The sequence below is a fragment of the Micropterus salmoides genome, unplaced genomic scaffold, assembly GCF_014851395.1.
Source record: "Micropterus salmoides isolate LMB-PRFRI ecotype aquatic unplaced genomic scaffold, ASM1485139v1 Ms_hic_scaffold_12, whole genome shotgun sequence".
Lineage (NCBI taxonomy): Eukaryota > Metazoa > Chordata > Actinopteri > Centrarchiformes > Centrarchidae > Micropterus > Micropterus salmoides.
The window spans coordinates 2680047-2690850 of record NW_024040263.1 but is presented as its reverse complement, the minus strand read 5'-3'; the positions used below and the strand labels follow the sequence as shown (position 1 = coordinate 2690850).

At 42.4% G+C, this 10804-nt stretch overlaps 1 protein-coding gene across 1 annotated transcript; it reads right to left on the bottom strand.

The window, feature by feature from the left end:
* Positions 1-4780: 4780 nt before the first annotated feature.
* Positions 4781-10600, bottom strand: LOC119898663 (homeobox protein unc-4 homolog). The gene is made up of 3 exons (XM_038712841.1): positions 9583-10600; positions 8735-8910; positions 4781-6318 (listed from the first exon to the last, which is right to left on the bottom strand). Exons 1-3 carry the CDS (start codon positions 9842-9844, stop codon positions 5155-5157), a joined length of 1602 nt encoding a protein of 533 aa, XP_038568769.1. The 5' UTR covers positions 9845-10600; the 3' UTR covers positions 4781-5154.
* Between the last annotated feature and the right edge of the window lie 204 nt (positions 10601-10804).

Sequence of the window (10804 nt, the reverse complement as noted above, 5' to 3'; positions counted from 1 at the left end):
CCAAAGCTGCTTTGTGCCCATAAACGTTCATTACACTACAACACACACGCGCGCGCACACACACACACACACACACACACACACACACACAGTGTACTTATTGGCATTGAAACAAGGTGGCCTTATTGGGATGTGGGTGTCAAGTCAGCATCTAACACCAAAGAGATTTATTATTAAAATCCAATATGTAGAAAAAGTATTGAAGTGATAACCCTTTCCTTTGCCACAAACATTTGATAAAAGGGAAAAACATGCAAAAATGTCCATAACATATTGATATTACACCAAATAAGCAAATATTTCATGTTTTATGTTAAATGGGCCATACATGAACAAATATAGGCATATTGGTTTAGTTTTCTAAAAAAAAATCTTTCAAGTACAGAGAATGAAACACAGTGTGTTTTCTTATAGTGCAGTAGCCTGTTAATTTGGGGTTAGTTAGATCCCAGAGGGAGAAGTCTCTGTTAAACTGTTCTAAAAGTCAAACACCAGAAATCTAAATAGACTTATTTGGAGTTAGAGAGGGATAGTACAAAAATACTGTCAGCACCAATGTAGAGCTTATGAAGATTCAGTGTATTTAACCAAATTTTACAGCAGAAGTCTCTGAGAGACCAAACAGAATAAAAGTGACATTTTCTCCGCTTCCAAACAACACATTCATGGGTTAAATCATGTTTATCAGTCATAAAATTAGGAAGAATCATGACTATCAAGGGGATAAATCATTGTTTAGTATATTTTTGACCTGATAAACAGTCTCTAGGATCCCACCAGGACATTAAAAAACACCCAGATAGGCCTAGGCCTATTTCAAATGAGAAAGAGAAAACCACAAAGCTTTAGTTTGGCAGACAAGCTTATAAAGTAGCCTATTTCACTTAGAAAACACTTTTAATTAGCTTTACCTCAAATTAGTTTCCACAAAATTAACATTCCCTTCAATGAAGGGTAAATTGATTTCAGAAATTTCATTGATCAGGTGCTTCTGGGGCCTGAGTCATTTAAAATAAATACATGATTTCATTTTATTTTTTATTTTTTGGTTAATTCTGTATAGGGTTTATTATAAAAACGTGTGAAAGTTCATTCTTGACCTTGGAAATATAGGTCTGACAAAAAATCTTAACTTGGTCCACTTTTCCAGAGCCATGTCATGAATGTATTAGTTCTGTAACTGATATGTTTGAACAACAGAGTCAATCTCTGACACTGTTTAAGAATATATCTGACCTCCTTCGTTAGAAATGACTATCCTATTGTGAATAATAATAAAAATCACCCAGGGCCCAATGTTGTCTGTCAGATAGATTTCTAAATCTAGCAGGTCTGCCAGAGGATGTTTGGTGTCTGATGTTGGCTGTTGGCCCATCCAGTCCAGATCAAAAAGACGCCTGAACTTAATGACAAAAGCTGCTAATTTACTCCGTGACTGAGGAAGGGAGGTGATGGAGAGCAAGAGAGGGGTGGGGGTGCAGGGGAGGAGGGGGTTAATAGGTTCTTGAAATTACGTTGATAATTAATTGTGCAAATTTGTTTCTATTAAATAAGAATAACACGTATTGAAGAACTCAATTAGTGTTAATTAATCCTTCTTCTAAATTGCGTCAGAAAAAAACCCAACACTGATTGGAGGACTTTCTCTTCTCCTCTGACATTATTTCTCTGATTCTTTCTAACCTCGGGGGGTTTTTTTCCTCTCCATTCTTGGAGGTTAGGCAGCCATTGGACTCTCTTCTCTCCTTTTTTTCTTGCGTCCTCTTGAGAATTGGAAATGGGGGGGGGGGGGGAGGGGGAATGTGGAAAGTGCTAAATTAGCTGGCTGATCCGCGCTCATTGCCGCATACACATCCCCCTATTACTGCGCCCGAGCGCCGCTTAATATTCCGGGCATGGCGGGCGCGTCTAGATAGCAGATTTATCAAATGGGAAAATGAATGTATGATGATCAGTTAAATTGAAAATCAGCGCCCGGGTGACAGGCCGCGCTGACACCTCGGTAATTAGAAAGAAAAATGATGGCGTCCGAATGCATAATAGAGCAAAAACAATTTACGCTATCCCCCCACGCCGTAGCTAATGATCGCGCGTTCAAATTGAAAATTTCTCCCGGTTGAAATTGAATTCATAAAGTGTGATGCATGAGCGGCACGGACACAGCGGGAGGGCCTGCCCGGTCCAGGCTCGGCTTGATCGATCGGTCGTTTGTGTTGGTGCTACCAAAGCACCCCCCCCCTCTCTCTCTCACCTTCACCCACCGACTCACCCTCATTCACTCAGAGTTCACTCAGTGTTTCATGCTCCTAAACTAGATAGATAGTCAGTTTAACGGATCACATTGTTTTGGATTTTCTTCCCAGTATTTACAGAAAAGGAAGCCTAATATATATTTTTTTTCTTGTTTTGACACATAGACTGAGGCTCAGTGGCATTCTCTTATCATTTTGAAAAGAAGATACCAAAAGCAACTAAAATCATGATGGCTTAAAAGCCTGTTTCTGGAGCTAAATTTACACAACAACTAGTAGGAGGCTATGTTTGATTTCTACCTCTAAAAAGCTGTTTGGGGGTAATGAGGTCATCGTTATTTCTAAATTATTTAAAGCTGCAGACATATGACACACACTTCCCTGATTACAATGCATTTTATAAAGAGACAGGTCGGAAATAACAGGCCACTAGATGGTGATGACACTTGGAGAAAGGCTAAAAGTAAATATTCTGATAATTTAGGTTACATTCGCATTCTGGTTCTTCATTTGTATCTTAAAATGGTTTAAAGTGTTTGTGGAGTGTCAGATAGGTTGCCTCTCATAATTTGGATAGCCTATTCTTTATCGAAAGTTGTAACAGTCAAGTTAACCCTGTTTTTCAGTTTATTTCTTTAATTATTTGGAAACATTGTCAATAATCTATAACAAAGGCGCATTACATAGGCTAATTTTGTCCCTGCACACATGTCCTCACACTGCACACGCGCGCACACGCACACACACGCACACACACAGCCTACTATAAAGGCCTTGCTGAAGGGAGATCAAACCTATATTTTCTAATTAATCGCACTCTTGAAACTAACCGATTATAATAAAACGTTTCCCCCTCCAAAAAAAGAGAGAATAAAAGTAGAAATTTCACACAGCGCAAGCGGAATGAACGATTTAATGTGATTGTTTCGGTCGAAGGGGACGTTTCCTGAGGCCTTATGGGAAAATAATGTCCTTATGAATTAAATAATAGGGTTATTACTTTCATTGATTTTAGCTGTCTGGGAATTTAGTGTTCAGCTTCGGTCTTAACCCATCCTCCTCCTGCTGTTTTCACTCTCGCTCTCTCCTCGTCCTCTTGTCTAATTATTTTCCTATAAGCCCCCCGCTTCCTACAGCGCAAATAGCAGAGTCACTGAGCGAAAATTATGTAAATATTATTAAAGGGACTCAGGCACGGAAATTCATTTTAGGTCGGCGCAGCAAAGTAAAGCTCTGTCCCTCGGATCCCCCTCAATTTATTTGCAAATAAAGGCGAGGTGACCGGGAGGGATCGTGGATATTTAGCCGGGCTGTCAACACGGCTCCTCCGTGCGCTGGCTCGCCAGAATTAATGGTTTTAATAATTGGGATTTCAGTTTCCAGGGAATAGTTGGCGTTTACACTTCATAAGCTAAACACACTCTTTCCTAAACTGGCATGCGCGTACGTGCAGCCAGTGCATGTGTATGCACACACCTGCACATTTAGGAGAATCCGTCTTCTCTTCTGTCCCTAAACATCTCTAATTCAGCCATTCTTCACTTTCTCCCACCTTACTTCTACTACTACTTCTACTACTACTTCTTCTTTTTCTTTCTTTCATTCTTTTTTTTTTTTTTTTTTTTAGCTCAGCCAACAATTGGTCAAAAAAAGTATTAAAGCAAGCCTGGCACATCACTCGCCTCCTCTCTCCCTCTTCCTCTCCTATAGGCATATCTTTATCTGTGTCCCCCGAGGGACTCAGTCCTATTAGAACAAATGACGAGGGGCCCAGGCGCTTTTGTAAAAAGGCGCAGGCAGGCGGGCGCGCGCCTGTCCTATTATGTGCGACACATGATCAATAGGGCGATAACGCAGCAACATCAATATAAGCGACAGAACAATGAGGGATATCATCGAACATCTATCTTAATATAGCCGACTACAAGGGCCGTCTGACAACCGCGGCAGCTCATGAAAATTCCGCCCCACGAATCTACCACCATCTCATCCTCCTCCTCCTCGCGCTCAATAGACTATGCGCACTCACGCACACTCGCTAACACGCACACATACACGATGCAGCTGGCGCGGCTATTATTTTCCCATTTCAATTTGACACCCCTGCCTTTCATGCTAATTCTATTATTGTAGGAAGTTTATGTGATTCCATATCACTAGAAATCGGTAATGTCTAATAACCCTTTGGGCTGAAAGGAGGGGGAAAAAACTGCCTCGAGACCCACGGCAGCCAGTGGGAAAATAATTACTTTCATATCAAAACTCAGCAGGAGGCGCAGGGTCCTATAGCCCGCGGCCACTAACCTCATTCCAGCTCGGCCTTTCAAATGAATAAATTTGTTAAAGCAATAAATACAAACAGCCAGACGGACTTGAGGCCCAGCTCCGGCTCACTACACAGAGAAAAAGGGGGATTTATCTGCTGAAACATGACAAAACTCCAGCCGCCATGATCCAAGGTTCTGCCACACAGCAACCTCCCCTTTTGTTAACCTTTCCCCCTTGATATGGTCCTAGAAAGACAGTGATTCAATTTAAACAATAACTTTATTTATCAAAATGTTTACATATAAATATCATTTTCTCATTTTTACAATATCTGAGGATTTTTGTTGTGTGTAAGATGTTTACTGTAGCCTAGTTTTTGTTACAAGTTGGTCATCAAAAAAGAGAGAAAGAACCTGCTTCTAAAGGTGTTTTAGGCCTAAAGCCTGAATATGATGATGGCCACAGCTTTTTCAGGGGCCATCTGGATTGATCACACATTATGATTAAAAAATAGATGAGAATTAAGTCTCCTGATTCCTGATATGTTTTAGAGTGTCTCAGCAGAGCTTTGGGAATGTTTGAATAGTCTGAGTGGTGTTCCTGGTCCTTTGTTTATGTTTGCTCCTTGCAAGTGTTAGTCCATATCGACATCCTCTCCATCTGTTCCGGGTGTTTCTTGACAGTCTGTGTTTGTCTTGAGATGCTCGGAGAGGTCTGGAGATGCTCGGTCCTCTCTTGCACACTTCTCTTTTGCACGCAGCTCGGCAGCTTGGCAGCCATTGGATGCTGCCTCCGTTCGAACTTTCAAACTCCTCTCCTCGCTACTGTCACTGGACTGTGTGGAGCTCAGCCTGGCCAGAGCCATCTGAGTCACACTATTTGGTGGAGGAGAAACAGGGAATCTTCTAGTACTGCAGTCACCACCACACTCCTCCACATCCGCTCCGTCCGCTCTATTGCTAATGTGATTGTGGTGATGCTGCGTGTTATGCTCCATATGATCCGAGTTTAGAGGCTTAGTGACAAAGCTGGAGAGGTCAGAGGGTGCGGGGCTCCCGTCACTTGGCACACACCTCTGTCCCAGGCTGAGTCTGTTAATGCTGTTGTCCTGACACGGTGAGGCCTTCAGGGCTGTTTGGGGCACTAGAAAACCCAAGGGCTGATGGGTGATGGGGTAAAGCAAGAAGTGGCCTTTACCCACCAGTGTCCTCTGACTGGGCAACGATGGGAAGTCCAGCTGAGATTTCCGTCGAGGCGTGGCGTCAGAGAGGAGGCTCTCCACACTGAAAGGGTTGCGTTTCTGCAGGGCAGAGGACCTCGGGCCTCCAGGACTGGAACTGTGCGTGCTGCCTGGAGAAACCTGCTCCGGTTCTCCTGCGGTTCTTTGGTTTTGGTGGTTTTGTAGTTGGCTGAAGTCGTGTCGTGTTTGGTCACAGCTGGATTCAGTTTGGTGTCCTCCTGCACCCTTTGTTGCTGGCAGTTCAATATGAATAGTCCCATTAACGCTTGAAGACTGCTGCTCACTGTCGGTGAACTGGGAGACCCCGCTGTCACTCTCTGAACCTCCGGGTGTGTGGAAGCTGTCACCTGTGAGAAGTTTGTTCTGTGACTTCAGAAGCTTCCTCTCCTGTTTCCGTTTCTTCTTCTCGGCCCGCTCTTGCTCCCGGCGTGCGATCTCCTCGGGGTCCATGGGCTCGCCGCTGCACGTGGTCGGGTGGGAGTTGTGAGCAGGCCGCCCTGGCCCTTTCTTTGTGTTCTCCTTTTTTCTCCATTTAGCACGTCGGTTTTGGAACCAAACCTATGCACACATACACAGGTGGAAAATTTACACGTGAGATGATTTTGGTTTGAAAGTAGTTTCCCACTGTGTCAATATGTGTCAAAAACCATCTATAAGGTCATATATTGATTCAGAATATTCATATCACTTTATTTTTTGCAGGTGAATTGGGTTTAGCGCTGAAATCAGTTGATTAATTTATTAGCCAATTACAGGATATTAATTGTCGACAATTTTGATAATCAAATAATCTTCAAGGGAAAATGCCAGAGATGTGCTTGTTTTAGCTTCTCTAATATGATTTATGACCTTTCTCCTTTGAGTCATTGTAAATTAATTATCTTTGCATTTTGGACTACTGGTTGGGCAAAAAAGCTCATTCAAGACATCACCTTGGGCTTTTTACAGACCAAATAATCATAAAAACAATGGATCAATAAATCAGCAATGAAGATAGTTATTATTTGCAGCATTATTTGGGCCAACAATGATTTTGTACATTTTATAAAACTGGGACTTTGTTCATTTTAGGCTGAACCTGTAAGATCCATTACCATGAACACCTCCACATCTCCTGCAATCCAGTACAATATCACTGTATCAGTGATGATTTAATTAACATCTGTGATAATTGTAGAAGAGTTTGTGTAATTTTTTGGGGTAATTTTCCTTGGATTAATGGTTTTTTTTTATAACGATTTATCCCCCTCAAGAAAATGAATACACTTAAGTAGGCTATGTCAGACAACATGTCACTTATGGTGTGTGTTTAGACAGCCTCAGACAACAACAGACCTCACACCTGCCATGACAATAAATCAGTGTCACAGTGGTTATCAGATAAGGACAAAGCCATATTGCCTACAAATCCAAACAAAATTCCACAAAGCCCTGAAACAAGTAGAACCTTTGTCCTCTGCTTTTCTGCCATGGCTATCTATGTCTTCGTTTACCGCTGCTTTAAACATCTAAAGAGTAGGTTAATAGGTCACAGAGGTGGACCAGCAGATGCACATGTTTTGGTGTTAATTACCACCATTAAGTCTAATGAGCAAATTTGCCAGAAAGTTTACATTTAATTGTACCGTATACCCAGCCCTCCGCTCATATGGAGCTTAACACTCGCACGGCAATCCCCGGCTCTCCTCCCTCCGCGCCGAGCCAAGAGAGGGAGCGTCCCCCGCCTGAAAGCTCTCACTGCCCGGCCTCTGGGCGCGCTCACGGCCGTATGTTCGGTGCTGATAACGCCAGGAGTTTAGCATGCAGAAGTAGGATCCGCGATCATTGCATAATAAGGACGGGACACCAACATCATGTGCCACAATGGCGCTTCTTATGAATTGTTAATGTTGGTTATATCTTTCCCCCGCAAACCTGGTGATAAAGGAGCGTTAAGCAGCTTGAGGGAACAATAATCTGAGGTTTAGGAGCGAAATCCCCACACAACATACAGCAACGGCGGGCTCTGCTTCTGTCCCGCTTTTAGGCTACTGGATGAAACCATGCATGCAGGCTCATTTAGAAATACATGAATATACGTTCAATAACATAAAATATCATAAATAGATACACAGCTTTCACATAGGCTACTAAGCAAACAGCCTACGTACTAAACATAGTCTAGCCTTTATGTATTTATTTTATTATTAACAATATTATTATGTTATTATGTTATTATTATCCAATAAAATACATATCTAATCATGAAATTTCCTTTTACAAAACATTAACAAAATATAGCCTAAATGTATTCTGCATTTTATTCCTTTAAAGTATAGACATTATCTTAAGCTCTTGCATATTGTTAAATTGTTATTATTATTATTATTATTGTTATTATTATTATTATTATTATTATTATTGTTATTATTATTGCCTATCTGTTCAATTGTGTAATTGTGTAAATAGTTTATTAATAAAAATAGCATCATCCTAAAATATCACTGTGTTCTGTCTTAATATAATAATAATAAATAATAATAATAATAATAATAATAATAATAATAATAATAATAATGGTCTAAAATGAATAGCCACATGATAATAATAGATTTGTCTTAAACCTTAAATTGAACCACATAAAAGTAAGTAAATAAAAAATAAAAGGGGTAGAATTGCAAACTGTCGAATAACTAGAACTGAATGTAAGGAAGGTTGCTAGTTACCATTTTCACCCCTTGCTTTGCTCAGTAAATAGCCTTGTTTTTATTAACCTATAAATCAATAGGTTGCCTCCATGCATAATTCAAAAGAGACCCTTATATGGGATATGTTGCTAATTGACAAATAGCTATCTCAGTATGGGATAGGCCTTCGTGGGCATCACAAAACGTAGGTTTTGTGGATTCTGGCATGGAACCTAAATCTCATCCAACAACTTAATAAATGAATAAATGCTTCTCAAAATATATGACTCATTGTGTCATGTCTTTACCTGAACCCTGGACTCCACGAGGTCAAGCCTGAGCGCGAGCGCCTCCCGCATGAATACATCCGGATAGTGACTCTCGTTGAAAGCCTTTTCGAGCTCCTCCAGCTGCCACCCGGTGAAATTCGTCCTCGTGCGTCTCCGTTTACAACCGGGACTGTCCTTATCCTGGTCCCCAGAATCTGCAGTGGTCGACGTGTGTGTATTTGTACAAGAGTGTGTTTATGAGTGTGTGTGTGTGTGTGTGTGTGTGTGTGTGAGAGAGAGAGAGAGAGAGAGAGTGAGAGAGAGAGGGATGGAGAATGTCATGGCAGAATTTGCTTGCAAAGCACCAGTTTAGTGTAAAACTGACCGCTGTCACACCTTCTGTTTTCACATATTTTGTTGCTGGTGGACTCAACAAACAACAAAGATAGGCTTATTTAAAGCTATTTTAGGCTATATAGGCTATAGCCTATATTTACAAATATTCCCAATAATTACAAAATTCAGTTTTGATCATGTCATAGCCTATCAGCAGCCAGTGGGTTATCTATGTCATGAAGAAACTGTTACCTTTATTTTAACCTTGAGTGCAGTTTTACAGTAAAATATTAGCCTGCACATGAACTTTTTTTCATTTCTTTTTAAATTAACCAAGCCCCAAAACTTTTAAACAGCACCTACACTGGCTTTCTCGTTTAAAATCGGTCATAAAAGCCTGAAAAAGTATTTAAGTTAGCCTCAAAATCCACACAAAATTGCCTTATTTGTCCATAAAACAAGCTACTCACATGTATTACACTTCCTTTAACAATGCATTGTTTCCACGCAGGTTTATTAATAAGACAATAGACTAAAATATCCATGCCTACCTGAGAGTTTGAACTGCTGGCTGTCGGGCGAGAGCAGCGAGTTGGAGCTGACCACCGAGGCCGAGCAGGAGCCGTTAAGTAATCCGTCTATAGAGAAGGGGACGGCGGCAGCGGACTGCAGCTGGTGCCCGCTGGCGAGCTCGTAGACGTGCTGGTGATGATGGTGGTGGTGATGGGGGCCGAGTGCGTACGGGAAGCCCACCAGCCCGCCCAAGGAGCCTCCGAACTGGGCGTGAGGATGCTCGAGTACCCGACTGTCCATGCTCGCCCGGGCTGCGGCGGGGCCGAAGTGAAGATGCAGAGGGAGGCAGTGTGGCTGAACATGCAGTCAAAAAAAGTCAGGGAGAGGAGGAAGAAGCTGCTAAGAGGAAGAGGTGGAGGTGAAGGCGGAGGGGGAGAGAAGGGAACCCAGGCAGACGGCCGTCTCCCGCGGCCACGGTACGTTCTGGACTGAAGCAGCGGAGACGGGGCTATACGAGGTATTTCAGGTTTACGATCCAGCCGAGATGTCAACCCTGCTCTTTCTCTCTGCGAGCCAGCTCATTAGGACTCCTCCATCTGCACGCGGGGCCAATAAGAAACGTTAATCGTCCTGTGACGTCAGAGACGCGGTTAATGGAGTAACGGAAGGCAGAGCACGAGGAAAAAAAGAGAAAGAGAGAGAAGGTTTTTTTTTTCCTTTCCGGATCGATCGCTAATTACACCTCGCGCGGTCCTTTAATTCAGCCCTGTCAAAACAATGAGGACGAGGCTAAACCGGCGCGTGGAAATAGCCAAGTGATTGATAGGCCGACTCCATTAAACTCTCAGGAAAATAACCTGCATGTTTTACATTTAGAGAAAAACACATTTTCTTCTAACTTTAAGAAGCAACGCCGCTTTCCTTTCTCCGTGTCTATTCTCTTCTCTCACGTGCGTGCGCGCGCTCCCGCATCATGCGTGTTTAAGTGTTTTACAGGGGCATTCAGGGCCAGATTGATCCAATAACAGCGCCTTTATCATCCCCCCTTTTCCTGAGCTGTCACATCGCATTTTAAACTACAAGCCTCTCTCCATCTCCCAGACTCCCCCCTCCACCACCGCCACCGTCTCTCTCTCTCTCTCGCTCTCTCTCTCTCTCGCACACATAGCCTACACACACAAATCCAGTGTGTGAGGCGTCCTAAGCCAAATTCCGCATCATTTTCTCGATTTTTCACCTGAACAGCTTACACCGATGAAA

What these genes read in the sequence shown, in the direction of transcription:
- LOC119898663 (XM_038712841.1), bottom strand. Translation starts at nt 9,844, where the DNA reads ATGGACAGTCGGGTACTCGAGCATCCTCACGCCCAGTTCGGAGGCTCC. An exon ending in CCAGCAGTTCAAACTCTCAG is followed by an intron (nt 8,911 to 9,582) that starts GTAGGCATGGAT and finishes CGACCACTGCAG; the next exon opens with ATTCTGGGGACCAGGATAAG. An exon ending in TCGTGGAGTCCAGGGTTCAG is followed by an intron (nt 6,319 to 8,734) that starts GTAAAGACATGA and finishes ATGTGTGCATAG; the next exon opens with GTTTGGTTCCAAAACCGACG.